This window comes from Natrix helvetica (genome assembly GCF_964273705.1).
Source record: "Natrix helvetica genome assembly, chromosome: Z".
Taxonomy (NCBI): Eukaryota; Metazoa; Chordata; class Lepidosauria; order Squamata; family Natricidae; genus Natrix; species Natrix helvetica.
Genome location: NC_138554.1, coordinates 115,631,137 through 115,647,330, shown reverse-complemented (window position 1 = coordinate 115,647,330; position 16,194 = coordinate 115,631,137). Strand labels below are relative to the sequence as shown.

The following is a 16,194-nucleotide window of genomic DNA, read 5'->3' as shown; positions in this document are numbered from 1 at the left end:
AAGGAAGTCCTGATCAATGCAAACAGAACCTTTCTCCAGAAAAGTCTGAGTTTATTTTACAGGGCACTTGCCCACCCAGAAGAGCACACAAACACAATCAAATCAAGATCTTAGCTCCGTCTTTGACCTTCTTCCCTTGCAAGTTATGGAGGGAGGAGGGTTGCTTTATAACACAAACAACAGAGAATTCCTCTGTCTCAAGATTGCTAAAGGATCTTAAAAGTGTCTAAAGGATGGTTAAAATGACCCCAACGTGATCTTTTGGGCCAAATGTCATTGGGAAAATACTCGGTTTCCTTCCGTTTGGATATATTTTCTATCTCAAACTCCACACCTCCACCATACTAATCCTGCTCCTCTACTTTTCTACTAGTGTGGGAGAGGCAGGAAATGACTTAAAAACAAAAACAGGGAACACTGCCTTAGAGGCAGGATTAGGCATTGAGTGGAAAATAATTGGGATGGGAGAAAACCGAAGCAAAAAGGAAGTAACCTTGTGTCTATCACATCCTTTAAAGGCAGAGGAGGAACCCCAGCTTAGTTAATTGACCTCGCATTTGCGCTAAACAAAAATAGAATATAAAAAACCCCAAGGTCTTTGGGAATGAATTCAATCATTTTGGATGAATTACTTTCTACGAGGTCCACTGTTTGCTCCTTGGGGCTAGAAGAGATGAAATTTGAGGAAGGTAGCAGATTCTAGCAATTCCATATTTGATTTTTTTAAAAAAATAATAATTCTCCAACAGCTACAGGGATGACGGAGGCTGGAAAATGGGCAGAAAGGAGTAAGATCTCTTGACTCAGATGAAGGATCATTCACCCTGATCATAAAACCTCCATTGGAGATTTTTTTTCTTATTGTTTTTCGCTTTTGTTAAAAAATCAAAGTCAGGAATTGATGGTCTCCCTTTGTGATAGAAGAAACACTGTACAAAAAGGTCACAATCTTTTAGGTAATCCATGACTGTCATGGCAGAATTTGCTTTTCAGTAAGACGGTAACTTTTTTTTTCTTTTAACAACCAGTATTGGTTGTTTTAATTTGTAAAATACCAAATGCAGTTGTCAGAGTAACAGTTGGAAGGGACCTAGGAGGGTCTTCTAATCCAACTTCCTACTCAAGCAGAAGACCCTTTGCCATTTCAGACAAGTGGCTGTCAAATCTTTTCTTTAAAACCTCCTGTGTCACAGCACCCACAACTTCTGATTCCACCGATTAATCGTTCCATTGCTTCTTGACCTGCCTTCAGCTGCTTTGGAAAATAGTTGACAACCCCCCTCCCTCTTCTTTGATGAAGCCCCTTAGATATTGGAACATTGCTTACAATTCTAAAACTATGAAACAATTAAAACCTGAAATTAAGACCTATCCTGAAAATAAGCCCTAGTTAAGACCAGGCCCACTCCATCCCACTTGTACGAAGTGAGACAAGGGACATATAGTACGTAAAAATCAAGATAGGGCGGGTTTTGGGGTGGAGCTTCTCCATGCATCCAATAAGCACTTACCTTAGAACCGCTGTAGCCAGGCTTCCAACGCCCCAACACCTCTTGTGCTCTGCTTGACTTCTGTGGGCGCTTGCGGGCACTCACGGGTAGATGCCACATGGTGCATTGTGCCTGTGTCACTGCTTACAGCAGGCCATGTGGGATATTGGACTAGTTCTGCTGCTCACGGCAGGACGCCACATGGTTTGTCGTGATGGTACACTGCTCGCAGGCCACATGGTACACCATTGCTGGTGCCATCACTTACTTGTACCTCAGTACGCCTGGAACATCATGCTGGTGTCGCTGCTCACTGCAGGAGGTCATATAAGGCCAATGCTGCCTCTCATGGTGGGTGGTTACATGAAGCATCTAACCAGTGTCACTGCCTGTACGCACAATCACACAATTCACCACACCGCCTCCTGCCGCTTATGGCAGCACTGGCATGATGTGCCCCGTGGACTTCTGCAGTGAGCAGCAACACTAGCAAGATGTGCCTGCTGCTCGCAGCAGCAGTGGCATGACAAACCATGTGGTGTCCTACTATGAGTAGCAGCACTTGCGTGAAGCATCAAGTGGCCTGCTGTGAGCAGCAGCACCAGTGTGATGTGCCACACAGCCTGCTATGAGCCATGGCACAGGCACAATATCTGTTGCCTCCTGCTGTGAGGCACTGATGCACTATCACATGCATCTTCCTATTATGAAGAGGCATCAGCGTGAAGCGCCCCATGGAGTCCAGCAATGAGCGGCTGCGTCTACAGAAGCCAAGCCGAGCATGGGGTATGGGAGGGCTGGCTGCAGCAGTCCTAAGGTAAGAGGGCGTGGACCGCAAGTGGTGGCATTGTTGTGACAAGCCATGGTGTCCTGTTGCGAGTGGCTCCACCAGCATGACATGCCATGTGGCCTCCTGCAGTGAGCAGCACCACCGATGTGATGTGCTTTAAATGTGATCAACCAGCACCTTGAATTGCACTAGTGTTTCAGATCATTAAAAAGGATTTTTTCACATCCATTATATCTGGATTGTTCAATCATGTTCAATTCTGTATCACCTTTTGATACTGAGTGCGAGTTGTCTTGCATAATCTGTCTACTACTGGCATCAATACTCACACATTATTTCTACAGTGTAAAGTTCAGCAATTCTCCCTTTATTTTCCCTGGAAAAGTTGTTTTATAAATGCTACTCTACTTTAATTACCAGATGAATATTTTAAAATGATTTCCAAAATACTTATCATGTACACTTCTAAAATCTCAAATAGAAAATATTTGTCAGAAAGCTTTATTAAATTGAAGGTTGTAGTTTGCACTCAGTTGTAAGAACAACACACAAAGTACATAAACAAGTTGGCAAAACTATAAACTAGAGCAGATTACAATGCCTCTTCATGATCAAGAGACCGGTTACACAAGCTATCAAACTGAACTAGTCCTTCAGTGTTTCAATAGCCATAGCAAACCACATGCTGGTCCTTCTAGCCATATGATCTCTGAATTTCCAGAGCAATCCAAACACACAAGAGGACGGCAGTGTGAAGGATATTTAGGAACAATGACACCTTTTAAAATGTTATGTACTGTATCTTAGCTAAGAATAATCTGTGAATCTTTTATTCACCCCCTACTCAAATACTCCTTAGAAGGCAGTCTGTCATCTGAGAAGGCCCATAGTGGATTAGCAGTTACAATATGAACCCCCAAGTTTATTGTTATTAGCAAAGTAATACCTTTTTTCATAGTAAAATGCAATTCTCCCCCTTAGAAATTAAGGGGGAAGTCTAACAAGGGTGTAAAGCAGTGGTTCTCAACCTGTGAGTCGGGACCCCTTTGGGGGTCAAACGACCCTTTCACAGGGGTCGCTTCAAACCATCGGAAAACACATATTTTTGAAAAAATACAGAAAACCTAAAATAATTTTATGGTTGGGGGTCATCGCAACATGAGGATCTGTATTAAAGGGTCGCGGCATTAGGAAGGTTGAGACCCACTGGTGTAAAGGATTCAGAGTCAGCGCAATGAAGGGATGTCTGAAAAATGAAAAAAAAAACTCTAAGATAAAAACTATAAAAAAGAAATTTCCTTATAATAGCAAGGAATGTTTCTGATTTGCTAATTATAATGAATAATTTTATGAAAAATCAGTATTGGTACATTAAAGTTTTATTTAAAAAAAAAAAGGCCACAGATTAACAATTACACTTTTACTTAAAATTATAGAGGGCCCAAAGGCTACTGTTATTTAGCCAGTCATATTTCTTGTTCTCAAAATTCTCAGCAAGCCTCAGATGATTGGAATTGCATTCATCACCAAAATGAAAGATGCCTCTAGGCAGTTCATCTTGTCTACTTAAGGGAATGGGAAGCTGGCTTTGTGGGACATGAAAGTATGACTGAAATAAAGGTTGTATCAAAAAAAATAGCAGTAATGAAGCTTTGCTGCCATGTTGTCTCAACAATTAAGCAATTGATGCTTAAGAAAATAATTGTGTTGAAATTCAGTCTTTGATGAAAAAAATACTTGTCAAGATTCCACGTATTCAAATTATCATGTTCAGTAAGGAAGAAAATAACCCACTTAGTATTAAACTTTTTTTTAATTTTGCCTTTGCTAGATAATAAATACACTATGCTACATAAATAACAGATCACTCATGCATGTTGACATGTATAGTAGTGTATAGGTATATGTTTATTAATACATATTGAGAAGAGGTATTTGGCAATAATAATATGAACAAAAATCACAGCGCTTTTTTGCAGTTAGGCTTTTATATATCCTTTATACAACTCAGGATATTAATATGCAATTTTATTTAAATCCTCCTTTGACTAATAGGTAAGCTTTAAGAATGGTATAACATCCAATAAATAGTATTTATCATTTATCACCAGCCATACTATTATCATTTTTGCTTCATTTTAAAAAAAAGCTACATAGATAAAGAGTCAGATTTTCAGAGAAAAGCAGCAGAGATGTTATCATCTAAGCATAGTTAGTGCAAATATCAATCTATTCCCCAAACTATGATATTCTAGTACAGGCCACAACCCATTAGATGAGTTTCCTGGCAGAAAGCCTCCTGAAATAAGAACAATATAATAGTACTACCTGATATTTTTATAGTTCTTTATGTTTCAGTCAGGCTTGGACATTGGGACTCCCAAAACAGGTTGTACCCTAAGGCAGTATAATTCAAAGAAACTATATGACTGAACAAGCATGAAACAAATGAATACTATGATATTTAAGACAAACTTAATCCACTGTGCTGATACTGCCAAATAGCAGCTCACTTCCTTTTCCTTTCTGGCTGAATGAGCAGGCTTATGGATGCAAACTCACATTTTACCTATTCTATTATGGCCAAATAGGAATTAGTTTTAATACAAATCAAGTCATTGGTTTTCTTTAAAAAAAAAACTAACACTGAAAAAGTGTTCATTTACAATTTCTCAGTGATACCAGTGTATAGTAGCAAAGTAAAGTAAGTTTGTTTTAGATACAGTCAACTGCATATCCCACATTCATTCAAAATATTGGATGAATACAAAGTCTCTTCTTAACATCAGTTTAATGAAGGGGATCGATCTGAGGTCCAAAGCAGTTCTATATAGGGCCATTTGGTTTGCAAACAGCGCTTGATTGGTGTATCATCAGTTTGCAGCATTGGGTCTTCAAAGCCCATAATTACTGCTGTGCCTTCAACATACATGACCTGTCAAAATAGCATTATCATATATTTAATCCGATGTAAATTGAAATAATAAATAAATCCAGCTGCAAATGAATGGTATCAGAAACAGCCATTTTACACATATAAGATATTTCAAGGGCCAAAGTATTGCTACAATATACTTTAGCAAAATTAAAAGATGTTTAGAACTTATTAAATGAGTTCTATTAATCAGAAACAAACTGCTGACCAGCTACATCTTTCAAGTGTGTGCTTTTGAATTTGATTAGCCCCAAGTATCAAAATGAATGCATCTTCTCATATAATGATGTTACCTACTGTGTACATGTGGATCATCTCATATAGCAATGGAAAACAATCCACGGTGTATATGTATATTTTTACAACTCCTGAAGTACTCAAGAAGCCCTGCCAATTTGGTTCTTCCTCATTGTCACTAGTCAGAGCCCACTGGCCATCTACACACACACACACACACACACACACACACACACACACACACACCGTTTTCATATGTACCGTTGGGGACTATCCATTGCAATGTTGGCTAAAATCTACCACTCTCTTTTTCTAAGGAAGTGGCAATCCCAACAATATTACAAGACATTCTCATACCTTTTCATTACAGTTAGACTGCTTCAATCCATTGTAGTGGTACACAGCAAATGATTCTTGAGCCTTTGGATCCTAAGAAGAAGCATAAGGCAATCTCAGATCATATACTAACGCCATGTTGGAGAGTTCTGTCATTATTTTGCATTTATACACTTTTTATTGCTTTTTAGTACAAATGTAATAATGGGAGCTAGTTTGGTTAGTGATTGAGACATCAGGTTAGGAGAAGGATATAGTGAGTTCTAGTTTTTCCAGCTGGATGACATTGGGCCAAGCACTTTTGCTCAGCCCAACCTCATAGGGCTGTTGTTGTGGAAAAAATAGATGGTGTGTTGGATTTGTTCACCACTTTGAATTATTTGACAAAATAATAAAAAATGGGATATAAACAAACAAACAAATACAGATAGTCCTTGACTTCAAGGGCAATTCTGACCTTCAAGGGCAATCTCACAATTGAGACCAGAATATATATTGTTAAGCAAGGGGCTTATTAATGAGTTGTGCTCAATTTTATGATCTGTTTTGCCATGGTTGTTAAGCAAATTACTGCAGTTAAGTGAATCATGTGTTCATTTAGGAAATTTGGCTTTCCCAATTGACTTTGCTTGTCAGAAGCCAACTGGAAAAGTTACAAATGGCAATCATGTGACCCTGTGACATTGCAACCATTATAAATACATGCTGACTGCCAAGCACCCAAATTGTGATCACATGATCGTAGTAATGCTGTGTTGGTTAGTAAGCGTGAAAACCACTGGTAAGTCACTCTTTTCAGTGTTGTTGTAACTTTGAATGCTCACTAAATGAATGGTTGTAAGTCAAGAACTACCTGTAAATGTACTTCCAATGATTTATAGTAAATTAAGATTGTAATACTATGACATTTTCTAGGAAATGTATTTCACTGTGGAAGGAAAAAAAGAAAATGACCAGCAGTGATGTGTATGGACTCAGTGAAAGGACTGTTGAGGGAACCATTGAAAAAAAGAGACTTGAAAGTATAGGTCAGGAATAAATCATCATGGCTAAAATCCAGGATTGTCTGGAAATTCATCCAAAGAGCTGAAGAATTACAATATGTCTCTGCATTAGCACTGGCTCTATTGAGATTTACACAATATTTATGAACAAACGTTCCATCATAGGAACACAGAAATACAGTATTACCTGTTCAGGAAAAAATTCTTGAAGAAAGGGACCTAGTAAGATGATTCCTAGTCCTTCTGGATCTAATTTTGTTTTCATGAGATTTACACTGTTACAATGAAACACACAAAATATGGCACTTTAACATATTTTTGCATGACTAAATGCTGTACTTTTAAATGCCAAAAACAATCAAATAGTTGTATTTAGAATCTGAATAGCAAATGCAAAGGAATGGCATTTGGTTGCCAAAATAAGGTTATTTATAAATCTATTTAAAATCAAAGCAACGGCAATAATACAGACTCCACACTTTATTAGGTAAAGTTTTTTTTAAAAAGAAGATTGATGTCTATCTTCTGGGATTATTCTTGAGAAGACTATACAATTACTGCAAATATTTCACAGCACTAACTCATCAATTGATTTTCCAAATGTCTTGCAGAAGCCAGCCCTGATTTTATTATTTATTAGGATACAGCAAGAAAATTCAATATACAAACTGTAGCAGCATTAAGCATCTCATCGAGCACACTTCATTAACCCAATGAAGATAGCCTGTTCAAACATTATAATTTGGGTTAAAATGAAATCAAGGTACATTTAGGACCAAGAATCTCCTTTATGTAACAAATATACTTCTGATTTCATAGTTTCAGGCATAGAACCTATGCCCCTTTCCCTTTCTCTCTGTAGACTACATCTGAATTCTGTTCGTTAATGTGGTGATAGGAAGCTTCATAACCATAAATGGAAACTATCAGTATATGTGTGCTTTTATTTTAACCCCAAGAAAGGCTAAAGCATCTTTGCAAAACTAAAATATGAAAAGGACAGATTTTATTGACTTTTAATAAATACTGTATTATAGAAGAAATTCACCTTCCATATTACCAAATCTTATCCTCCCAAAAATATACCACGGTGATTTGATATCATAACTGTAGGCAATTTATACTTACTAATCAGGATCTGATACAAGATCCAGGGCCTTCATTACATCTTCTAGAAGAGGATCTGGTATAAAGCCATTATCTGGAAAAAAAGTACTTTAATTAACATTCCAGCATGTTTTTGTTGATTAGCGCTGATAAGTATAAGTATAATCTTTATTGTCATTGTACTTAAATACAACGAAATTGGTTTTAATCTCACTGGTGCAAAATTATAACAGAAACAAAAGAAAGAAAGAAAGAAAAACCTAGTGTGTGCATGGAGTGATTGTCGCTGTATTTAAAAGTCTCTAGTCCAAGGATAGAAACTATCTTTAAACCTGTTTGTTTGGCTGGTTATACTTTGATATCTTCTGCCTGATGGTAGAAGTGAAAAGAGACACTGACTAGGGTGTGAATCATCTCTGAGTATCTTCCTTACTCTGCTAAAGCAGTGAGATCTGGCAATGTCATCCAGTGGTGTCAGAAGGCAACCAATGGTTTCTTGTGCCGAATTGATCACTTTCTGTAGGGCCTTCCTTTCCACAGCTGTTAAATCAGCATACTATACTGTAATACAATATGTGAGGACACTTTCTATGGTGGACTGATAGAAAGAGGTCATCAGCTGTTGTTCCACCTGATTTTTTCGCAGGACTCTAAGGAAATAAGTCTCTGTTGGGCCTTTCCAATCACCAGAGACGTTTTGTTTTTCCAGTTGAAGGATACAGAGTTCTACTGGGTCCTGTAAAAGTGGAGACCACCTAATTGGGGTACTTCTTATGTGCCTCTCTAGATCTCCCTGTTGTCCAAACACTTTGCTCTACCAATTATGGATGTTCCTGCCTTCCTTCCTGACCAAGCAATCAACAGATGAAAAGCAGGGCAGGATGTATGGCAGATGATAACTATCATTGAAGCTACATTGTCTTCCTGTAATTTTGGGGCCCATATTCCACTGTCCAGCCTCTCTGTCCAAGGCTTGCTAGCTTATCCAGAATGTCAAAATCAAATGCTTTGATTTTGGACTTTCACAAAGTTTCTGACAAAATGTTTACATGGTTCTCTTGAGTAAGCTTAGTAGCTGTGAGTCAAGCCACCTCACAGATGAGTAACAAATTAAAGGTCAGTAAAACTGGAATAAATGGGCACTGTGACATTATTTAGGTAAAAAAGATTACCAGGGCAACTACTGTTTCCTTGTCCTGTTATTTATTCTAAATGAGGCAATTTCTATAGCAGAAAGTATAGGAGTTCAGTAAAATAGACTTTCAAGATTAAAACAGTAAATGTATTTTAGTTACTTAATATTTTAGTTCACATTCTGTAGCTATGCAAGAATCTGTCTGCCTTGTTAATCTATAGCTATGTGGGGAGAAGACAAACCTGGTGTTGCACTGAGCCTTAAATTCCTTTCACTGGCCCTGATCTCAGTCCCACAGCAGCTATTACTTAACATGGTAAGTTATATTTAAGGACTGGATAAATAGTAGCCAATAACACAGAAAATATGGATATAACATTAAAAAAAAATCCAGGCATTTTATATTACCTGTGAGATATAACTTTACTGATGAAATTGATTTCATTTTCACTTCAACCAATATATGTAGGAAGAAACTCAGGCTTAACTTGATGAGAGGCAACTGAAATGGCCTCTAGATTACTTACCCTCAGGGTCATATGTTTGAAACACCCGCCTGGCCTGCTCTGAAGGCGCTTCAGGAGCAACAAGACCCACATCCTGGGGGGGAGGGGGAATCCATAAAATTTAATTGAATCTCATTGTTGTAGTTATAAGGAAAATGTTTTATAAAGGAAACATAACTTTCTAGAAGAAACCATTAGAAAAAGTCTGACAAATCTGTGTTTTTACTACAAAAATGTAGCATGAGGTCTTTACATAGACGATCTAGATTTAGATAGAAAGGAACTTTAGAACTGAAAGATCATTCAGCTACCACACCAAACAGTGCTTGAAGAAGCTTCAAAAAGAATTTTTCCATAGCCTCTTACACCTATAAACATACAGGTCCACAAAAATTTTGTGAGCTGATCGAGAAAGAAAAGACATTTTCTCCCTCCTCTGTTTTCAATATTGCAATTGCATAAAAAAGGGATCTTCGTTTCTGGGCTACCCCATTTGTTTCTATGCAGTCACCTTCTCTTTCCTTCTATTAATTTTACTACTTCTCCTTCCTCATTTGTTGAAACACTATTCCATAAACCGTCTTGCATGTGGGCCCTTGTAACCTATGGGCTATTATAAAAATGCTATTAACAGAAATGAAATATTTAATGAGATCTTGTAATAATAATAATAATAATAATAATAAATATTTATTTCTTAGCCGCACCCTCTCCCGAAGGACTCGGGGCGGCGTACAACAAAACATAGGAAATAAATATATCGACATACATATAACAAAACATATACCAAGACATATATACGACATATACATGCCTGATGGAACCAGATAGGTAATAAACTATGTAATAAAACATAGTTTGCAAACCTACCAACTATGCAACATTACAAATAATAATGATAATCTTATTTCTCAAGACATCTTTCTAGCAGATGATTATACTAAACAGATAAGTAGCTACGAACCTATGATTTGGCAATCCAGGTTAGTATACCAACAAATTATGCATAAAGCCTTTAGCAATTACTTTTTATTATTATGCAAAAATGATCTTTTTTAAAAAAAGCTTTGTACTAAATAACAAAACAGGTTATAGATTCCCAAATTGAGGTTTTGAGATTTTCTAGTATTTTTTAAAATGTTGAATGATGAAGGACTGTTGAATTTGATGTCGTCTAAGTCTGGTTGTTTTCTGGCAGTCATTTCCCAACCCAGCTAAGTAACATCATCAGTGCAAGCAAGATTCGCACCCCCAATGTATATAGCAAGCAAATGCAGTTTTGCTTGCTGTTTATATACAGTAGCTTGCCCTGCTTGTGTTGATGGCAATGTGGCTTCTTTCTACATAGCTCTCTGGTTAGGTATTATTTCTGCCCTGATTTCTTCCCTGATGCTCTGAGAAAAATATTTCCATTGGATATTGAAGCTCTTGCTATAACACAAGTGAAAGAATTAGCTTTACAAAACTTCTCTCTCACTATATTTGTTACATAAAATTTTTGTTCTCTATCATTATAATTGAATAAAGTATTATTTTTATTGCAAAGTACTGAAAAGCAAACTATTCATTCACTCTAAGCAGCAGTAATATTTATTGACATGTAAACTTTTCCTATATGTATTTATTTTATTTTCCAAATCTCCAAACCTCCTGCCAAACACAAGCACCCAGGTTATGCGTATTATCAAAATGCATCCTAAATTATTTTTCAAGGAAGAAATCTTATTTGTTGTTTTCCGAATTCTTTTCAAAGCATACCATAACACAAAAATAGGACATATAGTGTTTCATTCTTTAAATCATATTATTATTCTTACTGTCCATTTTGCTGCCATTTAAATCTAGTTTTCCTTGATAATATAGGTTTATTTTAAGAACTCATGTTTACCCTGGAAGGCAAACACACATAGTCCATTAGTATATTTTAATGAGCATTTGTCAGCTGTTTTCATTCTTACAAATCAAAAACAGCACACACAAACCCTACAGCAACAGAACTGCTGATAGAATTTCCTGGATTCTGTTTTAACAAACCATTTTTTAAAAACTTCCTAAATTCTGTTAATCTAAAAATAGGATGAAGCTATATACATTTATTATACAGTACACATCAGAAAACCATTTCATATACGCTCTATAGGTGTTAATCCTTTTTGGGGAAGATACTATTCAACCCAGGAAAAACAAAATGTTTAAAATTCTGTTAATAGCTTTTAGTGCTTAGTGCTATAATTAATTCAGGTTAGTATGGGCAAGATAGGAGAATAGTGACAGAAATGTGTTTAAAAAGTTCTATACAGCTTGAAACCTTTTCAAATATCTCTGAAATATACTACAAGTCATAAGATTGAAAAAAAAAACCCACTTAAATTTAAACTTGTTACTAATTCAGTATAATTTAAGGCTATACTGAGTTGAGGCATGCCAAACAACCTCAGTCATTTAGATCAAAGAAGTTTGACTATATTTAACGAGAACTATTCAAGTTTTATATTTTATACACTTTTTCTTCTTAGTGAAGAAAACTTTTTTTAAAAAAAATATGGACTTAATTTTATCTTCTATTTATTTCAATTTTATAGCCCTATATTGGCGTAAGCCAGTTTACAAAGCAACATCACTTAAATACATCCAGCAATTAATTACTTTTCATATAAGTATTTGATAATTATATTCACACTGTGCTCAAAGCACAATAGCTAACTGAAATTATGACCACAGTGATATACATTAAATTATTCTTTAATCCTATGGCTAACTTATAGTATACAATTAACATTCAGATTTTTTTAAAGTCATCTAATCACTCACAGAATAGCATCTGTATCAGAATTGGATTTAATATTATATTACTATGTTGAATATGTTAATATGCCACAGCATAAACAAAATAGTTTAATCTGAAATTATGTGTAATAATCTAAACTGTTTGCAGAATTCGTATATTTCTTTTCTCACAGGTACCAATGTATATTACAAAATATTCAATTAAAAATAACACCCAGAACAACTAAATGAAACCCAAGGCTAAGATTTAAAAATATTCTTACATTGTCTCCTTAATACTATTCTCTTACTAGAGAGTAATAAAACATTGTGTATATTGGTGTACACATTTCAACACAAAGAGACAATGAAGAAAATCAAAGACTTGTTTCTTACCACTTCAAAAGACAACATGAAATGAATTTGCAAGGTTATTTAATTGCACTTGTAAAGAACGAAAAGAAATGCTGTATACAAGAATATATGCAACGTAGGTGGGCAGTCAACAGCTGTCAAATACATTACTGTCTACAGGATGATCAAATAGTTAACAGGCGACAAACAGACTTGTAAATTTTTGCCATCAATATAATTGTACCAGTATTCACCAAGTTTCAACATTTCTTCTTTACATATATTAAGATGCTTTAAAGTCAGCTGTAAAGCATATTGTAGATAACTTCAGCTAAATGTGAAAAGATGAGTGACTTGTTTTGAAGAATATAATACAAGAAACTCATACTAGTTTTTAACTAGATTTTTAAATATATACTTTCAATTCTTTGAATCTTGGATACATGTGTTTATAAAGAACAGAATAGGAAAGTATTGCATTCATTTCTCAAGTGGTACAAAATAAGATACTGGTAGTTTGCATCACATCCTCCTTTACTCCTTTTTTCAATAGGTCAATTCTTATTTGTTTATATTTAAAATGATACAGTTTTATGGTCACAACATTTCATATTATATATTCAGATGTAGTCAATCTTGATTTGCCTTCAATAAGAAACCACTGTTTATGAAACTTTCTGAAAATATTGTAGTTCATATACTATAGTATCTACACTAATTTAAAATATAAGAGATTTTGCAATTATTTCATTTAGAAGTAAATTGCTAAAACCTTGAAAAGGAAGTAGACAGAAACTAGATTTTTCTTCCAAAGAAAAAAATGAATTCAACCCACTAGGTGTATAAACAATTCTATTTTCATGGTCCACAGTTAGTCATGAGCTGTAAAACCTTTCAGATTATCATATTTAATATCTATACACAGTAAGATTAGTTAGAAAAAATATACATACATGTGCTAGATTCAGCAATACAGAAATGGCATAACTTTGCTTACTGATATAATTTTGCCTCACAGGAATATATCTTAATAAAGAGACTATAATGCAGTTTAAAGCTTGGTTTTGATCATGAACACTTATATCATTAATGCTCAAAATAAATCAAGGTTCTTTAGTCTTTCTGGAAATTCATTACTTTTACATAATATTTTCCTCATTAAAGTTTCTTGAACTCCCTTATGTGATGCTTCTGTTATTTTTAATTTTCTGCTCTTTATTTTTATTTTTAAAAAACAACACTTGGTTACTGCAAATTTGATGGGAGCTGAATAATGAAAGATTTAATTCAAGATTGGAATGATGCTGAACTGAAGCAAATTTCACCTCCTCAGCTCATCAAAAACCAATTCAATATAAGCAATGGCAGAGCCATTTCTTGTTTTGATGAGTGGTTCTGGATTAAATCAGAACAACCCTTTATTTGCAGCACTGAAAAATCACAGATTACAATACATGCAATACAATACATAACTTTCTAAAAATAGCCATGTATGGATTTGTTGTTTCTGAAAAATATTAAAAGGGGGTTTGTTTCTTTGCCATACCAAACAATCAAGAAAGTTTTGAAGATATTTCAATCATAACAAGCCACATGTTTAAAACATTTTTAAGTTCAATAGATTTAGAGAAATATCTTTCATTTAAGGTTCAATATTACCAATCTGTTTTGCAAACACTATTGTATGGAAAAACTATTATACTTTAAGAAAAAACTTGAACTATAAGACTCAAAGAATATTATTTGGCTCTAAACATTGAAATAAAAAAGGAAGGAATCCTACCTTGGCAAAAAAGACTGTAAGATGAGTTTCACTGCCAAGTATCCAAATAGGGAATTTTGGAGACTTCAAGTAGGATCCAACCTAAGAAAAACAAAACATTAAAGCAAAACAAAACAAAACAAAAAAGAATTAGCACATTTCTAATGGAGCACATAATGCATACTCCTGCTTCAAAATATTGTTGGGTAAACAAGACTCAGAGTACTCAAGGAATAGAAGTCTACATCTGGACATCTAACTATGACTTAAATTGCATTCCAAGATAAAGTATCATAGATCAGGGGTGAGAACCAGTTGTTATTTAACTTCTCTACTAAAATAAGAAACAAATATAAAATTGACATTCAGTATGGCATTTGGTAAAGGTATTAGTTTATAACAATAAGATTCAGATTAAGGTCTGATCATAAAACACATTAGATAATTTTGAGCCAGACTTTCTCATAGAGCCTTATGTAGCTATCAAAAGTGTTGCTATGAGGTTAAAGTGAGGTGAGATATAAATGTCATTGCTGATGGAGTTATTTGTATTGGAATGAAAAAAGATGTTTCAGAACATAGTGAGATGCTTGTATAACACTTTTCAGCAATTGCTTAAAACAGTCTTTTTTCCTGGATCATGCAGCAACCATCCACAGCTGTAATACAATCTTAGGAAAGGACATGTTTGGTTTAAGAGTTGCCAGCAGATGTTACTTGTATTCCTACAAGTGTTCAGAAACACATTTTCTGCTCTGTATTCTAAGCACCACATAGATCTAATAAATGTTAATGCCCGACTCCTGATATAATAAACAGAGTTAAGTATGCAACAAAAAATTCAATTTCCAATTGGAAATAATCTGATCTCTTTTAACTATTACTATAAGAGTGAATGCTTCTTTTAAAGAAGAAAGTTGTAAAATCTATCTATCATCTATCTATCTATCTATCTATCTATCTATCTATCATCTATCTATCATCTATCTATCTATCTATCTATCTATCTATCTATCTATCTATCTATCTATCTATCTATCTATCATCTATCTCTATAAATATCTAACTCTAATGTTATAGCAGTGTTATCATTCATACTTACATGCCATACCCAAAGACTACAAAAAGTCCATATATAGCACTGTATTAATTTGTTCAATGTAGAAATAAATGAGATGTTGGTATAGATATAATAAATGAATATGTTTAAGAGGTGAATTGGTATAATTTGGGGCATTAGATATTGGTATTTCATAGGAAACTACTGAAGTAGCGAAAACAAAGAACCAAACCAAAAATTTAAAGGTACCATCCAGGATCGCAAGTTGATAGTTTATGTAAAAAGTATGTAATTGTCTCTAATATAAGAAATTCAAAATAACACTGGGTAATTCTTTCATTCATTAGACATAAGTGAATTGTTTTTTCAAGTCATATAATTCATCATGCTTTCACATGACAGGTTTTAAAAAGCTTACCTTACAATATCTCAGGGATTCCATAAGTGTCAAAAAACCAACAGCTCCTTGTTTATTAATTCCAAGTAATTCTAAAGAGAGACAAAATTCCCGTATTTGATTATTCAAAGTCTGATTCATAGCTCTTTTTCTTAGTTACACCATACAATGAAATTTTTGTTCTATATTAACAAAGTGAATGGCAAACAAAAATATATAGAGGGAGTAATACAACTGAAATAAGTGACATTAAAATAATATTTTTTCTAATTTCAGTATTTATGTTTAATGAAGCAAAGATAGACAAATAGTAAC

At 34.7% G+C, this 16,194-nt stretch overlaps 1 protein-coding gene across 2 annotated transcripts in view; it reads right to left on the bottom strand.

Moving 5' to 3' along the window:
• Positions 1-4,086: 4,086 nt before the first annotated feature.
• MINDY3 (MINDY lysine 48 deubiquitinase 3) overlaps positions 4,087-16,194 on the bottom strand; it is a 28,999-nt gene continuing 16,891 nt past the window's right edge. For both annotated transcript variants that reach the window (XM_081969618.1, XM_081969619.1), the window contains exons 10-16: positions 15,901-15,971; positions 14,444-14,524; positions 9,562-9,634; positions 7,921-7,993; positions 6,980-7,067; positions 5,810-5,881; positions 4,087-5,215 (exon numbers count right to left, since the gene is read on the bottom strand). In XM_081969618.1, the coding sequence (XP_081825744.1) occupies positions 5,066-5,215; positions 5,810-5,881; positions 6,980-7,067; positions 7,921-7,993; positions 9,562-9,634; positions 14,444-14,524; positions 15,901-15,971 (608 nt within the window). In that variant the 3' untranslated portion in view covers positions 4,087-5,065. The remainder of the gene's footprint in view (positions 5,216-5,809; positions 5,882-6,979; positions 7,068-7,920; positions 7,994-9,561; positions 9,635-14,443; positions 14,525-15,900; positions 15,972-16,194) is intronic.